Below are 16676 nucleotides of genomic sequence, written 5' to 3'. Positions count from 1 at the left end.
ACGCTGCTCCCCCCGGCATTGGGGGCCTGGGATGGAGTTGCCACATGTTAACCACCCTTGCTAGCTGGCTGGCCGGTGTGCGGTGGTGCATGGGTGGGGTCTCAAGTCCACCCCCCGGTTCACCCCCCTCTCATTTCTCGTTGCAGGTGTGTCGCCCCAAGCCAGCGGCAGGAAGAAGAGGGACGTGTCCTTGCTTGCGGCCCCCTCCAAGGCGCCGGCCAAGCCGAGGAAGGGCGAGGCCCAGCGGGAGCGTATGGTCAGGGCCCTGGCCGAGCTGCTCCAGAGATCTAGGCCCCCACCGGCCAAGCCCCCTCTGGGCGCCAGCCCCACCCAAGCCACAAGGACGCCTCCCAAGCAGGACCCAGGGCCCTCTGAGGCCATGCCCCCTTCCCCAGCCCCCAGCAGCCCCCCAAGGGGGAAGAGCCATGACCCCATGGTGCCCCACCGGCCGCGAGGCCGCCCTCGCGGCTCCTTCAAGAAGAAGCCGGGAGCCCCTCAGCGGGGTGCCAAGGCTCCCGGCGCTGCCCCAGTGCCCCCCAGGAAGAGCCAGCAGCCGGCCTCTGGTGCCAGCCTGAGCTCCCGGAGGAAGGGCCCTGGGCGTGGGCGGAAGAAATTGCCCCTGCTGCTCAAGTTTGTCTCCAAAGCAAAACGGCTGAAGTCGGGGCGGGTGGTGTTGGCCCGTGCCAGACTAAAGCCCCCCGTGGGCAGGAAGCAGGGCAGCAAGAGGAGGAAGAGCAGCCCACCAAGGAGGGGGGATGTTTTGCCGGGGGACTCCCCCGCTCCCCCTGCCCCTCCTCCAGAGCAGCTGCCCCGTGAGGCACCAGCTGAGCCAGCCTCTCCGACCCAAGCCCGGTGGAAGCGACGGAGACGGGCGCGGCGGCTGGCCTGGCGCGAGGGCGCCGTGGAGGAGAGGCCGGGGTCGCCCCCGTGTCCGGCCCAGGCAGAGGAGGAGTCAGCTGCCCCGGCCTCCATCGCCCAGTCCACGCGGGCACAGTGTCTGAAGCGGGGGCGGGGCCGGCCGCCCCTCACCCCCAGTCAGCGGGCTGAGCGGGTGGCGGCTGCCCAGCGGGAGGGGGCTGGCACGGTGGGCGAGGAGCCCCCCGGGCACAAAGCCACCTTCCTGAAGAACATCCGCCAGTTCATCATGCCTGTGGTGAGCGCCCGGTCCTGCCGCCTCATCCGTCCTCCCCGGCGCTTCATGGACGAGCCCCCCCGACGAGCGCCCCGGGCCAAGGCCCCTGAAATGGAGGGGCCGCCCCGTGGGGAGCCCCCGGCCCCACAGCAAGCCCCTGGCCAGGAGGTGGCACCTGGCCAGCCCCCCCGCTCGCCTGACGAGTACCCCTCCCCCCTCTCATCACCCCCTCCTTCCCCTGGCCTCTCACCCCCAGCCTCCCCTCTCCCCAGCCTCCTCGGCAAGCGGCGCTCTATCCTGCGGGAGCCCACCTTCCGCTGGACCTCCCTCAGCACCTCGCCGCCTCTGCCCCCCGAGGCGGGCAAGTCCCTCTTCCAGCTGCCCCCCGAGGAGCCCCACCTCTTCCCGGCTGGCCCCCTCCTGGCCCCCTCCCCGCTGGCCAGGCGGCCCCCGCTGCTCCGGGCCCCTCAGTTCACCCCCAGCGAGGCCCACCTGAAGATTTATGAGTCGCTGACAGTGTCGGCTGAGGAGCCAGAGCCCGTGTGCCTCAGCGAGGCCGGGAAGGACCCCCCACTGTCCCCTGTGCCCCGGCCAGAGCCCCCCTCCCCCCACTACGAGCCCGTGATGACCCGCAGTGGCAAGCGGCTGCTGGGCCGAACCAACCACCTGACCCTGCCCCTCTTTGGGGAGCCCCCCCAGCACCTGCCTGTCCCCCCGGACACGGAGCTGATCAAGATGGAGGACGTGGACGCGCCAGGCGTGGTGCGTAAAGTGGCCATCCGCCGCGTGGCCTCACTGGCCAGCCATGAGTCCGAGGAGGAGGAGGGCTCAGGGTGTGAGGCTGAGGAGCAGGGAGCTGCGGTGCCCGCCCGGGAGGAGGCAGCACCAGCTGCACAGCCGGCCCAGCTGTCGGGCATGGACAAAGTCTACAGTCTGCTGACTCGCGCCAAGGTGCAGCTCTTCAAAATCGACCAGCAGCAGCTGCTCAGATTGGCCCCGGTGAGACAGAGCCCCCTGGTCGGGGGGCGGCACTGGGTGATGGGGGGATGGGTGGAGGGGGGCTGCATATGCTAGCCTGTCAGTCTGCCTTAATAACAGTGCTTCCCGTGAGGCCAGGAGGTGGGGTTGGGAGCCAGGACTCCTGGGTTCTCTTCCCAGCTCTGGGAGGGGAGTGGGGTCAAGTGGTTAGAGCAGGCGGTGCTGGGAGCCAGGACTCCTGGTTTCTTCTTCGAGTGCTTGCTGATGTCCATTCCAGTATGGGTGTGCACGTGTCGCATGCACTGTCGCTATAAGGCTTTTTGCCCCCTAATCACTAGTAGTGTCCGTTGGGTCGACTCTGGTGCCCCCTGGAGTGGTGCCTCCATGGTGCAGTTGGTAGGCACCTGCTGTCTCCTCAGTTGCTTCTTTCTGTCTAGCACGATCTTCTCTCTTGCCCAGCAATAGATCCCCTCATGGGGGTCTTCCTGTAAATAGATTGTAGATACGTGTAAATAGCTTGTTAGCATAAGTATAGCGCTAGTTAGTTTTCTAGTGAGCACCCACCCTGGCCCCAGGGCAGAGTCCAAACAGTGTGCAGAGTGCCAGGCCCATGCCAGTTAGTGACCCTCACATGCACTGCTTGAAGTGCCCGGGAGAGGGTCTCATCCAGGGTAAGTGCCAGATCTGTAGGAACTTCAAACCAAGAACCCAAAATGAGAGAGAATCCATTGAAGTTCCTGCTTACGGAGGCGGCACTCTGTCCCGCTTGAGAGCGGTGACTGGACCCGGCACTGAGCGCTCGCTTTCCCAGGTGCACGCTGGCGTCCGGTTGGCTCCCCAGCATGCTTCTCTGGCACCCAAGAAATCTGCACCGATGACACAGCACTGTTCCCCATCACTGGGGCCGAAAAGAAGTCTGATTGGGGGCACTGGGGGATGAGTGAACTGTGGTGAACCACTGTAATCACCCGGCGGGGTGGGGGACCTGTCAAGTCCAGTACTGAGGAGCTCCCCATGTGGGCTGATCCAAGAAGAGGACACGAACCTGGCAGCGCCAGAGGCGTATGGGGCAGCGCAAAATCTCTTACCCCTCCAGGTAGCGCTATCTCCAAACTGGGGGCCTACAAGGGACAAGACAGGCACCGCAGGGCCCAGCCTTAAGAGGGTAATCACCAGTCCCAGACAAGCCCGTGAAGATGGCGATGCACCACCCTCCATCTCGCTCATCGTTGGGAGGCTCGGCACCCAGGCCATGCTTGCTGCAGCGACGCCTTGCCTAGATGCTGGTCTCATCCCTGGCATCTGGCCAGCAGTTGCAGCACCGCTTCTTGTCAAGGCAAAGTCATTTGGCGCCATCCTGGTCACCTAGGAGCCGGTCCTTGAGCTCCAAATCTCAGGCAGAGTCTTGTGCCTTGCATGGGACCGGACCTTGGGTAGATCATACCCACCACAGGGACTTGTCCCACCAGCATGGGGTACTAGCCAATGGCAGATGCTGGACCCTTTGGCCGCACATGGTCCAGGGCTCCCATGGGAGATGCTCCTTTTTGGCACTGTCAGAGACAAGGGCGCCTCCTCCATCCCAGTTGGAAAGAGGATTGGTTCCTGGGGCAGCACTCGGGGGTCCTCAAGCCACACTGGCAGTTCACACGCTGTTCTCACTGGCACTAAACTTTTGTCTTTTGGGGTTTTTTTAATACCTCTGAAAGACAAAAGTTTTGTTGTTCAATTGCCAGTGTAGACATAGCCTAGGGCAGAATTTGCTGCCATGACTGAAGAGGGCAAGGCCATAGCCAAGACATCCCTCCAGCCGGCCCTAGACACGGGTGCAGTGGCCTGGGTGATGGCTACTGAAGTTGTAATGAGAAGTTCCTGGCTTTGGTCATTGAGCCTCCCCCATGAAGTCCAGCAGACTGTTCAGGACCTCCCATTCAAAGGGCAGTCCTGACGCCCAGCTGCACAGCCTGAAAGATTCAAGGGTGACCTTGAAATCATTGGGCTGCCCCATCCTGGAAACCTTATAAGCCGCAGCCCATGGGCCGTTTTTACCAGTCCCACGAGCGGCAGGATTTCAGGCGACAGAGCAATAGGGGTTTCAGGAAGAGACCAGCCTCAATGTCTGCGCATGCGAAACAACTGTCAGGCAACAGACACAGCTTTTGAGGGGGCACCTGAGGACAGGGCACCAGCCCAGTACCTGGATCTTGGCCTGATGTTTGTGGACCATTGTCCCACTTTTACCAGGCGTGGGCCAACATCGCATCCAACTGGTGGGTGCTCTGCATGGCAAAAGTGGGATACGCCGTGCAGTTTTTCTTCTTCCATCCCTCTTCAGGGACCCTTCTCACGAAAATCTCCTGGCCCAGGAGGGTGCAGTTGCTCCTAAGGGCGGGGGCAGTGGTGGAGGTTCCCTGATCCCAAAGTCCAGGAGGGATCTCAGATCTATCCTAGACCTCAGAAACTTTAACAAGTTCTTAAAGAAGTTGAAGTTCCACATGGATCCAGGGGGCTGGTATGCCGCCCTTGACCTATAGCTCTCTTCTGGGGGCACAGAGATACCGTCGGTGTGTGGCAAACCGGAACCACTGTTAGTTCACAGTTCTGCCCCCCGGCCTCTCAGCTGCCCCAGGAGTGTTCACAGAATGCATGGTAGTGGGAGCAGCTTCTTCAGGAGGAGAGATGTGCAGGTCTGTTCCGACCTGGACATGGGCTGGTGAGAGGTCGGTCCAAGGGGCTAGTGGAACAACCAGTGGAAATCGTTCTGTCCATTTTCAAGAGCCTGGGACTCCTGATTAATAAGCAGAAGTCCACCTTCATGCCCTTCCAGAGGGTAGAACTCATAGGAGCAATCCTTGACATGACAAGCAAGGGCTTCCCTACTGGAGAGCTGCTTTCAGGGCCATCTCAGCCCTCATACCAGGCCAGATAGCATACTCCACTGCTACAGCCAGGAGCTGCCTAAAGCTCCTGGGGCACATGGCCTTCAGCACTCACTGTGGTGCAGCGTGCATGTCTCAGACTACACCCTCTGCAGCTGTGGCTGGCGTCGGTGTACATTACCGGGTGTCACCCACTAGACAGTGGTCGCTCTTCCCCAGACGATGCTCAACGCCCTTCAGTGGTGGCTGGATCAAGACACTGTGTGTGCTGGGGTTCCCTTTGCAAGGCCTGCACCAACGGTAGAGCTGGTCACAGATGCCCCAGGTATGGGGTGAGAGCCCACCTGGGGCCTCTCAGGACACAGGGTCTCTGGACAAAGGAGGTGGTTTGCCTGCATATCATCGTCAGGGAGTGAAGGGCAGTGCGCCTTGCCTGCCAAGCATTCTGCAGCAAGGGCAGATGTGCGTCAGTCCTCACAGACACCACAGCAATGTTCTACGTAAACAAGCAAAGGGGACCCCGATCCTCTCCCCTGTGCCTGAGGTGTTGAAACTCTGGGACTACTGCTTAGCCCACTCCATTCACCTGGTGGCTGCTTAGCTTCCAGGCTCGCAGATCACCTGAGCAGGTCCTTCACCAGTCACCACCAGTGATCTCTCTGGCTGGACGTCCTGGAGGCTATTTTCCAGAAGTGGGGGTTTCCCCAGGTAGATCTGTCTACAACCAGAAGCAATAGGAAATAACCCAGTTCTGCTCATACCTGGGGCACAGCCTGGTCTCTCTCTGACACCTTCCATCTGCTATGGGGAGGCAGGTTCCTTCTACGCCTTTCCTCCCACACCGTCATCCACAAAGTGCTCCTCAGGGTCAAAAGGGACAAAGCCCCCGTGACTCTCCTAGCACTGGCATGGCCACGCCAGCATTGGTTCACAACCTTGCTGGACCTCTCGATAGATGCCCCAGTCGGTCTCCCAGTGTGGCCGGATCTGATCTCCCAGGACCAAGGCCTCATGCAGTCTCTGCGCTTTCTTTGTGGCTGAGCGAAATGGAGCTGGGCTGTTTGGCACTGGTCCAAGTGGTCCTTATGGGCAGTCGGCCAGAACGGCCTATCTAACATAATGGAAAAGGTTCTCACTCTGGTCACTTCAGAACGGGGTCCCCCTTCTGGAGGCCACACTCCCCTTTAGCCTGGACAACCTGCTCCATCTGAAGGGAGAAGGCCTGGCGGTCTCTTCCATCAGAGTCCACTGGGTGGCAATATTGGCATTCCCCCCTCTGGTGAACGGCAGATCAGTTTTCTCCAACTCAATTAGCTCTCGGTTCTTAAAGAGCTTTGAGCGCCTGTATCCGCAGCCTCTGCTTCCCTGGGATCTCAACAGGGTCACTGTTTGAGCCACTATCAGCATGTCCCTTGATTGATTTATTCTGGAGGACCACCCTTCTGGTGGCCATCACCTCGGCCAGGAGGGTGTCAGATCTGGCCTTTCACCTCCGAGCCGCCCTACATGGTCGTCTTCAGGGTCAAAGTCTGTGTGTGTCCTCACCCATCCTTCCTTCTGAAAGTGGTCTCCCATTTCCACAATAGTCAGGACATCTTCCAGTGTTCTGTCTTAAACCTCATGCTAATAAGCATGAACAGAGGTTGCACTCTCTGGACGTTAGACACAGGGCCGGCTCTACCATTTTGCTGGTCCAAGCAAAAAAATAAAATAAAATAAAGCCGTTCAGACTGTGCCACCCCAAGAATGGATGGAATGCCGCCCCTTAGCATGTGCCACCACAGGCACGTGCTTCCTGCGTTGGTGCCTGGAGCCGGCCCTGTTCAGACGTGCTCAGGCCTTTTACATAGAAAGGACCAGACCCTTTTGAAAGTCCACCCAGTTATTCGTTGCTGTTGCAGAAAGGACGAAAGGCAGCGTGGTCTTGGCATGGAGGATCTCCTGGATAATGTCCTGCATCTGCACATGCTATGGCCTGGCGAAGGTGGCTCCCCCACGCTTAACAGCACACTCCACACGGTCACACGCCTCACCAGCGGCGTTCGTGGCTCATGCTCTGGCTGTAGATATCTGCAAGGTGGCGACTTGGTCCTCTGTCCACATGTTCATGGGCACTTTGCCCTTACCCCGCAGGTGAGGAACGATGCAGCCTTCAGGGCAGTGCTCCTTCACTCCGTCTCTCAGGAACTCCCACCCCACCCATTGATGGAATGCGTGGGAGTCCCCTGTGTTGGGATGGCGATGAGCAAGCACTCCAAGAAGAAGAGATGGTTACTAACCCTTCTGTAACTCCTGTTCTTCAAGATGTGTTGCTCACGTCCATCCCCCAACCTGCCCACCTGCCCCTCTGTCGAAGTTGCTAGGTGCCTATCTACCCGTGCCGTGGAGGTGCTACTCCAGGGGGCACCAGAGCCCAGCTGACGGATATCACTAGGGGGGAAAAGTCTTCCAGGCACGATGCGCACACACCCATGCTGGAAGCACTCGAAGAACCACCGTAACGGGAAGGTTAGTAACTGTCTCTCCCCAGCTCTGCAAGGGGGAGTGGATATGAGTAGTTAGAGAAGGGTGTGGGGGGCTGGGTTCTGTCCCTAACTTTGGGAGGGGGAATAAGTAGGGGGGCGGGGGCTGGGAGCCAGGACTCCTGGGTTCTGTCCCCAGCTCTGGAAGGGGAGTGGCCTCTATTAGAGCATGGGGGACGGGGGTGAAGCTGGGAGCTAGGACTCCGTGGTTCTATCCCCGGCTCTAGGAATCCTGGCTCCCAGTCCCCTGCTTTAACCCACTAGACCCCACTCCTTTCCTAGAGCAGGGGAGAGAACCCAGCAGTGCTGGGTACCCCATGCCTTAACCAAGCTCACCCACGCCCCAGAGCCAGGGAAAGGGGTTGGGGGGTGGGTCCCTGTAGCTCTGGCTGTGCCATCACAGCTGCGTCTGTCTGTCTCCTGCCTGCAGCCATCACCCAGTGTCAAATCGGAGGAGAGTGCAGTGGCTGTGCCAGGGGAGGCTGAGCCGGAGCTGGCCAGCACGGACAGGAACGAGACCAGGAAACTGGTATGCTGGGCTGGGAGCTGGATCACTGCCGCGGTGCGTGTGTGTGTGGGGGAGGCGAGGGGGGGGCACAGCGGTGGGGGGAGGATGTATTTTCTCCAGCCCTGCTCTGTACACCCCCTCCCAGTGGTTGGGGAGCAGGGTAGCCGCTTGGCCCCGTGGTGCTCCCTGCAGGAGGGCGTCTCTTCCCCTGGCACCCACCCTGTCATGATGTCCCCGCAGGGCCAGGAGTCCCCAGTGCAGGGCCCCCGGATCAAGCACGTGTGCCGGCATGCGGCAGTGGCGCTGGGCCAGTCACGTGCCATGGTGCCCGAGGACGTGCCCCGCCTGAGCGCCCTGCCGCTGCGCGAGCGGGAGGAGATCGCTGCCTCGCCGGCCGCCGAGGGTGAGTATGGAGGCAGTGCCCACTCCTCCGGGGCAGAGCTGGGGCACGACCATCAGTGCTGGCCTTGAGGTGGCGCCAGGGAGTGTTGGGCTGCGTTGTGGGAGGGGGTGTGTCAGTGAGGGGCGGGTGGGGCTGCACTATGGGATGGCTTGGCAGGGTGTGTCATGCTGTGGGGGTGGGGTGGCAGGTCTCCAGGAGGGGGCTGCACTATGGGGTGGCTTGGCAGGGTGTGTCATGCTGTGGGGGTGGGGTGGGAGGGCTTGGGGAGGCTGCTGTGCTATGGGGTGGCTTGGCAGGGTGTGTCATGCTGCGGGGGCGGAGTGGGAGGCCTGGGGGGGGCTGCTGTGCTATGGGATGGCTTGGCAGGGGGTGCCCTGCTGCAGGGGCAGGGTGGGAGGGCTCGGAGGGGGGCGCTGGGCTACAGGATGCTGTCCTGCAGGCAGCTCTATGCCCCACAGGGTGGGGCCGGGGTGCCCCATGGTAACCCCCCTGCCGTCTCCCCCGCAGAGACCTCCTCGGCCTCAGAGAGTGAGGGCGGGCGAGCACGACGGGGGAAGGTGGAGCCAGTGGCAGTGAAAGCCCCGCCCCCCGTGCGCCGCCCCACCCCCCACCACCACCACCATCACTCAGGCAAGAAGAACCGCATGACCCGCTGCGGCAAGTGCAAGGGCTGCCTGAAGCTGCAGGACTGCGGGACCTGCGTCAACTGTCTGGACAAGCCCAAGTTCGGGGGACCCAACACCAAGAAACAGTGCTGTGTGTGAGTGTCCCCGGGGTGGGGGGCGGGGCACCCAGCTGCCAGCCTGGCTTTGGGCAGGGAGTAGGGCGTGGTGGTTAGAGCGGGGAGTTGGGGGCCAGGACTCCTGTGCCCTCCCCCTGACTGTGCCCCTGTGTGGCTTAAGGCAAGTCATGTCACCTGCCGGAGCTCCCTGTATACTGCCCCCCCTCCCTCCGCGAGCTCCCCCACAGCACTGTGTGAGTGCACTCGCTCCTCCGCTAGCTCCCTTCACATCACAGGTGTTGGACGAAACGCCTCCTCCGTCCCCCGCGAGCTCCCCCACAGCACTGTGTGAGTGCACTCGCTCCTCCGCTAGCTCCCTTCACATCACAGGTGATGGACGAAACGCCTCCCCGCGAGCTCCCCCACAGCACTGTGTGAGTGCACTCGCTCCTCCGCTAGCTCCCTTCACATCACAGGTGATGGACGAAACGCCTCTCCCACGAGCTCCCCCACAGCACTGTGTGAGTGCACTCGCTCCTCCGCTAGCTCCCTTCACATCACAGGTGATGGACGAAACGCCTCCCCGCGAGCTCCCCCACAGCACTGTGTGAGTGCACTCGCTCCTCCGCTAGCTCCCTTCACATCACAGGTGATGGACGAAACGCCTCCCCCGTCCCCCGCGAGCTCCCCCACAGCACTGTGTGAGTGCACTCGCTCCTCCGCTAGCTCCCTTCACATCACAGGTGATGGACGAAACGCCTCTCCCACGAGCTCCCCCACAGCACTGGGTGAGTGCACTCGCTCCTCCGCTAGCTCCCTTCACATCACAGGTGATGGACGAAACGCCTCCCCGCGAGCTCCCCCACAGCACTGTGTGAGTGCACTCGCTCCTCCACTAGCTCCCTTCACATCACAGGTGATGGACGAAACGCCTCCCCCGTCCCCCACGAGCTCCCCACAGCACTGTGTGAGTGCACTCGCTCCTCCGCTAGCTCCCTTCACATCACAGGTGATGGACAAAACGCCTCCCCGCGAGCTCCCCCACAGCACTGTGTGAGTGCACTCGCTCCTCCGCTAGCTCCCTTCACATCACAGGTGATGGACGAAACGCCTCCCCCACGAGCTCCCCCACAGCACTGTGTGAGTGCACTCGCTCCTCCGCTAGCTCCCTTCACATCACAGGTGATGGACGAAACGCCTCCCCGCGAGCTCCCCCACAGCACTGTGTGAGTGCACTCGCTCCTCCGCTAGCTCCCTTCACATCACAGGTGATGGACGAAACGCCTCCCCGCGAGCTCCCCCACAGCACTGTGTGAGTGCACTCGCTCCTCCGCTAGCTCCCTTCACATCACAGGTGATGGACGAAACGCCTCCCCGCGAGCTCCCCCACAGCACTGTGTGAGTGCACTCGCTCCTCCGCTAGCTCCCTTCACATCACAGGTGATGGACGAAACGCCTCCCCCGTCCCCCGCGAGCTCCCCCAAAGCACTGTGTGAGTGCACTCGCTCCTCCGCTAGCTCCCTTCACATCACAGGTGATAGACGAAACGCCTCCCTGCGAGCTCCCCCAAAGCACTGTGTGAGTGCACTCGCTCCTCCGCTAGCTCCCTTCACATCACAGGTGATGGACGAAACGCACACTCCCTGCGTGTTGCTGCTCCCTCCCGCACCCATGGCCCCCTCGCTCTGACCGGCTCTCTTTGCCCTGGCAGGTACCGCAAGTGCGATAAGATTGAGGCACGCAAGATGGAGCGGCTCTCCAAGAAAGGTAATTCAGTGCCGCCGCAGCCTGGTGGGGGTGGGCTGTCAGCCAGGACTCCTGGGTTCTGTTCCTGACTTTGCCAGTGTCTGAGTGGGTGGGTGAGATTCTGTGGCCTGCATTGTGCAGGAGGTCAAACTAGATAATCATAATGGTCCCTTCTGACCTTAAAGTCTGAGTCTGAGGTCATGGGGCTTGCCTGTGTGCTGGAGACCCCCCCCTACCCTGGGTTTGTACACTGAGCGCTGCAGGCAGTGTGTGTGTGTGTGTGTGGGGGGGGGGTTCTTTCTCTTCCTGCCTGCTCTCATCTGGGCCCATCACATCACAGGTGATGGATGATTCAACTACAGCAGAATCGCCATGGCAGAGCCTGGAGCTCACCCAGTCCCTCGAGGCTCTGAGCTGCATGTTCCAGAGACCTTCAGAGCTCCCCACCCTGCCCCCTGCAGCCCAGCACCCCCCTAGTTCTGCCCTGGAGCGTCTGGGCTTGCCCTGTGCGGCCCTGCACCCCCTAGCATCGCCCTGGGGCGTTGGGCCAGCCCTGCCCCTGCAGCACGGAACCCCCTAGGCACTGGGGCCAGCAGTGGCTTAGGGGAGAGCTCCCCCTACTGAGTGATTTTCCCCCCCCCCTTTCCTTCGCCACAGTGTCCCTCCTCTGGCCCATAGCAACCCTCTTGAAAATCTCTGGGGTGTTCCTGTCTGACCGCTGGAGCCGGGGGCATTGGGGAGCAGCCTGCATGGCCTCCCCCAGCTGTGGGCCACTCTGAATCTAGAAGCTGTCCTTGCAGAACTCCTGGATTCGGTGGATAGTGGTGCGGGGGGGGGAGTTGGAATGGAGCTGCAGCTCTCACTTGCTGCCTCCTTGCTAGATCGCCAGTGTTGTCTTCATGTGTTTTGCAGAGAGGCCCCCGTCCCCCTCAGGAGGGACACTCCCTTGTTCTGCATATGTCTAACCTCCCTGGCTAGCTCCATTCCCCCGACCCCATCCGGGAAATGCTCCGAGGTTGCAAGTAGCAAGGGCTGCAGTGGCATCTCATTAGAGTTCAGAGTTAACGCAATGACAATTGTGGGGTAGTAGTTAAGGCTCAGGGTTAACACAACCCGAGGTTGCCAGTCTATATAATGGACTTGTTAGGGTTCAGAGCGAACACATCAGCAAGGTTGACACGTTGATTAAGGTTCAGAGTTAACATAGTGTTGAAGTTGATGCACCTTCCTTAAGGTTCTGAGAGAACTTGCTGGCAAGGATGGCGCATGAGTGGCCAGTAAGGGTTGGGGTTTACCTGGCCACGTGCGCCACACAATCCTTGTGGTGAAAGGCCCTGGGCACCCCGGCCCTGTGGCACTGCTGGGCCCAGGGATGCTGCATGTCTTCACCAGGGCATGGCTGCTGAGCTCGGAAATGGCTGGGAAACTTCCCAGGGTGAAACTCACCCCTGGGTGTTTGCTCTGAGGCCAGGGATTGCTGAGTTTGGGGAGGCAGCGTGGCCTAGCGGATACAGCCCCGGGCTGGGACCGAGGAGACCTCTGCTCTGTTCCCAGCTCTGCCACTGGCTTGGTGGGTGAGCGGGTAAGTTATCGCCCTGTGCCTCAGTTTCCCCACTGTGTGGGGTGCTTTGAGATCTGTGAATGGGGGTGCTGGAGGAGAGCAGGGTGTTCTTCTCAGTGCTGCTGGGACCCCCCCCTTAGATGCAGCAGGCCCCTACAATCTAAGCAGGCAGAGTGGCACCTGGCCTGCCAGGGGAGGGGGCAGCTTCCAAGCTTGGGCAGGGTCTGTGGGCGCTGCACCTGACCCATCCTGCTGTGGGTAGCCCAGCTCTCCCCACCTGTCCTGGGGCTGAGGAGGGAAACCAGCCCAGCCCCACCACCCTGTCCTTTGTCCTCCCTTCCGCCCCCCAGCTCACCCAGAGCCGGCCCCTGGGCAGGGGGCAGAGCCCAGCTCCATGGGGCAGCAGCAAGCAGGACGGGGGGTTTCTTTCCAGGGAGAGCTGGGGGGCAGGAGGAGGCTGCAAGCAGGTACCTGGGGGGGGAGCTGGGGAGGGGGCCTGAGCTGCTCTGTGCTGCTGCCAGTGGGGGAAGGCTCAAGGCCTGTGCATGTGGGTCCCAGCCCCTTGGGGAGGGGGAGTGGAATGGGGGGGGCTGCATGTACGTGGGGGAGGGGAAGGGGGAGATCTGTGTGTGGTTGTGAGCCATGTATGGCTTGGGGGGAGAGACAGAATGGGTGGGGTGGAGTCTGGTGCTGGGTGTGTAAGTGGGGGAGGGGGAGCCCTGGGATGTATATCGATGGGACGGGGGAGGGGAGCTGTGCAGGGCGTTGGGTGGGGGGGGAAGCTGTTCACAGAACCAGACCTGCTCCAGCACTAGGCTGGGAGCCAGGGCTCCTGTGTTCTATCCGCCCCCCCCCCGCCCACTTCCCCGTGTGGAGCCCCTGCCCCCTCTGTGCTCTGTCTGCAGATCACAGGCTCCTGGGGCAGGGCCCATCCCTACAGCATCTGGGTCAGTGTTTGGGATGGGGGTGTGTACAGAGCCCAGTGGGGTGGGTGTGATCTCTGGCCCCAGCCCAGCATGCCGAGCATTGGCATGAGCCGGGGTGTCGGAGGTGGGTGATGAGAGCAGCCACAGTGGGACAGTTCAGGAGGCCGCTGTGTATGTGGCGCTCAGTGGGGCGGACGGGTCTGCGACCTGCTGTGGGGGGGCTGCTTAGGCTCTGACAGGCAGGGGGCCTGCTGCAGCATTGCTGAGTATCAGCGTCTCTCGGCAGGTTGCCCGGCGTTGCGGCTTGTCTGTGTCTCTGAGCCACTCCCATGGGGCCCATATCTGTGTGTTTTGGTTGCCCCCTGTGGTTTGTGTGGTTGTGGGGCTGGTGGGGGCTGTGTCTCTTGGCCACCCTGTGGTGGGACTGGCGCCTGCAGGTCACACAGACAGGGCCAGTAGTGCCATGGCCGCCCACGGGTCGCATGGCGGTGGGGCTGGTGGCTCCATGGGGCTGGCGGTGCCATGGGCCCCATGTCTCAGTGTCTCTCTGCCACCTGCAGGTCGCACGGTGGTGAAGCCGGTGGTGGCGCGGGACTCGGAGGACTCACAGGAGGAATTTCCGGCACCCTGGGAGCTGATGCTGGGGGCGACGGAGACAGCAGAGCAGGAGGCCCTGCTGCAGCGCAAGTCAGCCCGGCGCTGTGTCAAGCAGAGACCCTCCTATGACATCTTTGAGTCCACGGACGACTCGGACGCCGAGCCCCGGCCCGGCTCCGCCACGCCCCGCAGGAAGCCCTCCCGCGACTCGGGTGAGCTGCCCTGCTGGGACCTCTGTCCCCCCTGCACCTGAGCTGGCTCCCCCCTCCACCGCATGGGGGCCGGTTCCCCTCTCCCTGTGCCTGGTTGCTGGTTTCCCTGGCTCTGGGCTGCAGAGGGGCCAGGGCCTGGGAGGTGGCTGTGCCAGCGGGTGGGGCTGGGGCTGGTTGGCCCTCTAACAATTTCTTTGCCCCCCCAGACCTGCTCCCCATGGAGGCGGAGGAGCAGAGCCGGCCACGGAGAACGCCGCTGCAGCCTGTCGTGCAGCTCAAGGCAAGGAGGAGGCTGGAGAAGGTGAGGTGGCCCCAGGCATGGAGTGGGCAGTGTGTGGGTTCGATGCACCTAGGTCCCAGCACTGGAAGGACCCAGGCCCAGAGCAGAGGGAGAGGAGCTTGCATGAGGCCCAGGGATCCCAGTTCTGCCACAATCATGGCTAGTTGTGGGTGGGCAGGCAGGGGTCTGCCAGGATGGAGAACCCCACGTTGTTCCATCCAGACCTCACTGGCTGGTTCTAGGACCCGTGGCCTGTTCCCCGCCCTCTGAGCCAGCCACTCTCCTGTCTTGTGGCTGGATCAGGGCCAGCGCCCCCCAGAGTGGAAAGGCCCCATGTCCCTTTCCCCAGCCCTGTGGCCCAGCCAGTCCCCTGCCCTGGAGTCAGATGGGTGCTGGTGCCCGCTAGAGGGTGCAGGTCCCCTGCCTCTCCCCGCCCTCCACTGACTCTCTGCTCCCCCCAGGACACACTCTCCTCTGGCTCATTCCCTTCCTTCCCCAATGGCTGGAACGGGAAGCAGAAATCCACTGACGGCGTCCACCGGCTGCGCGTTGACTTCAAGGTGAGGGGGCAGCACTCCCTGGTCCCCAGCGTCGGCCAGAATCTGCACCCAGCTTGGCCCTGCTGCGGGAGGGGGGTCGGCCCTGGCTCCACAACACAGAGCGAGCCTCCAGCCCCCTCCCCTTGAGGTGCTGAGGACACAGGGCAGCTCAGTCCCACATTGGTGATGGGGCAAAGGCATTAAACCCCTTTCTGCTGCCAGTGCCCTCTCTTCCGGGCGGGGCTGGAGGAGGGGCTGGCAGGGGACTGTCTGGGGAGTGGAGGTGATCAGGCCCCTCTGGGAGTTGGCAGGGTGCCACCCCCTCCCTCAGGTGTCCAGAGGGTTGCCACGCCCTGCCCAATAGCTGTTCCTCACCCCATGGCTGCATTGGGGGTGGGGAGGCTGGTCCCCGTGCTGCCAGGGCCCTCGTGTGCCACTGCCCTCTGAGCTGGGGGGCACTGCTGAGCCATGGGATCGGCATTGGGGAGTGTGGGTGAAATCTTCGGCCTTTGCCCCATGGTGTGACCGTCCGGGATCCAGTGGGGTGGGTGGGTCCAGAGCGTGGCATGGCTCTGTGCCCCTGGCTGCTGTCCCAGCCTATGTCTGTCTCCGTGGTCCCAGCCAGGCGTCTGGGCAGGGCGAGAGGCTCTCAGCTGTGGGGTGGCCACTCTCTTGCAGGAGGACTGTGACTTGGAGAATGTGTGGCTGATGGGGGGGCTCAGCATCCTGACCTCCGTGCCCGTCACTGCCCAGCTCATGTGCCTGCTCTGTGCCAGCAAGGGCTTCCACGAGGTGAGCACGTGGGGCCCGGATGCCGGGGTTCTCTCCCTGCTCTGTGGGCAGGGGGTCTAGTGGGTAGAGCAGGCGGGGGGTGCTGGGTTCCCCCCCGCTCTGGAGTTGGGGGGGTTTAGTAGTTGGGGTGGGGGAGAGGGCTGGGAGACCAGGCCCTGGGGGCAGGGGGACTGGGAGCCAGGTCTCTTGGGTTCCCTCCCGGTCTGAGTGGAGCCATCTCATCGGCCCGTCCCCTCCCCAGCTGGTGTTCTGCCAGGTTTGCTGCGACCCCTTCCACGTGTTCTGCCTGGAGGAGGATGAGCAGCCGCAGCGGGAGCAGGAGGAGAATTGGTGCTGTCGCCGCTGCAAATTCTGCCATGTGTGCGGGCGCAAGAACAAGGTCTCCAAGGTAGGTGCCCTGGAAGAGGTTGAGGCCCTTCCCTCCAGGCAGCGTTAGCTTGTACCCCAGGCTGGGCACTAGGGGCACCGTGCTGCAGGGAGCAGGGCAGGGGCTCTCCCTGGCAATCAGGGCTGGCCCTGATGCCCCAGGCCAGGCACTAGGGGGCACTGTGCTACAGGGGACTGGGCAGGGGCTCTCCCTGGCAGTCAGGGCTGGCCCCAATGCCCCAGGCCGGGCACTAGGGGGCACTGTGCTACAGGAAGCAGGGCAGGGGCTCTCCCTGGCAGTCAGGGCTGGCCCCAATGCCCCAGGCCGGGCACTAAGGGGCACTGTGCTACAGGGGGTGGGGCAGGGGCTCTCTACTGTGCTACAGGGGGTGGGGCAGGGGCTCTCCCTGGCAATCAGGGCTGGCACCAATGCCCCAGGCCGGGCACTAGGGGGGCACTGTGCTGCAGGGGGTGGGGCAGGGGCTCTCTCTGGTGGTCAGGGCTGGCACCAATG

At 62.5% G+C, this 16676-nt stretch overlaps 1 protein-coding gene across 2 annotated transcripts in view; it reads left to right on the top strand.

Annotated features, from left to right (window-relative positions):
- Positions 1 to 16676, top strand: part of KMT2B (lysine methyltransferase 2B) — a 36779-nt gene that overhangs the window by 5880 nt on the left and 14223 nt on the right. For both annotated transcript variants that reach the window (XM_044991162.1, XM_044991163.1), the window contains exons 3-12: positions 147 to 2131; positions 7942 to 8040; positions 8260 to 8422; positions 8930 to 9182; positions 10855 to 10910; positions 13937 to 14185; positions 14392 to 14486; positions 14927 to 15025; positions 15683 to 15796; positions 16038 to 16184. In XM_044991162.1, coding sequence (XP_044847097.1) covers positions 254 to 2131; positions 7942 to 8040; positions 8260 to 8422; positions 8930 to 9182; positions 10855 to 10910; positions 13937 to 14185; positions 14392 to 14486; positions 14927 to 15025; positions 15683 to 15796; positions 16038 to 16184 — 3153 coding nt within the window. In that variant the 5' untranslated portion in view covers positions 147 to 253. The remainder of the gene's footprint in view (positions 1 to 146; positions 2132 to 7941; positions 8041 to 8259; positions 8423 to 8929; positions 9183 to 10854; positions 10911 to 13936; positions 14186 to 14391; positions 14487 to 14926; positions 15026 to 15682; positions 15797 to 16037; positions 16185 to 16676) is intronic.

Source organism: Mauremys mutica, chromosome 17 (genome assembly GCF_020497125.1).
Source record: "Mauremys mutica isolate MM-2020 ecotype Southern chromosome 17, ASM2049712v1, whole genome shotgun sequence".
NCBI lineage: Eukaryota > Metazoa > Chordata > Testudines > Geoemydidae > Mauremys > Mauremys mutica.
This window is presented reverse-complemented; position numbering and strand designations above follow the sequence as displayed.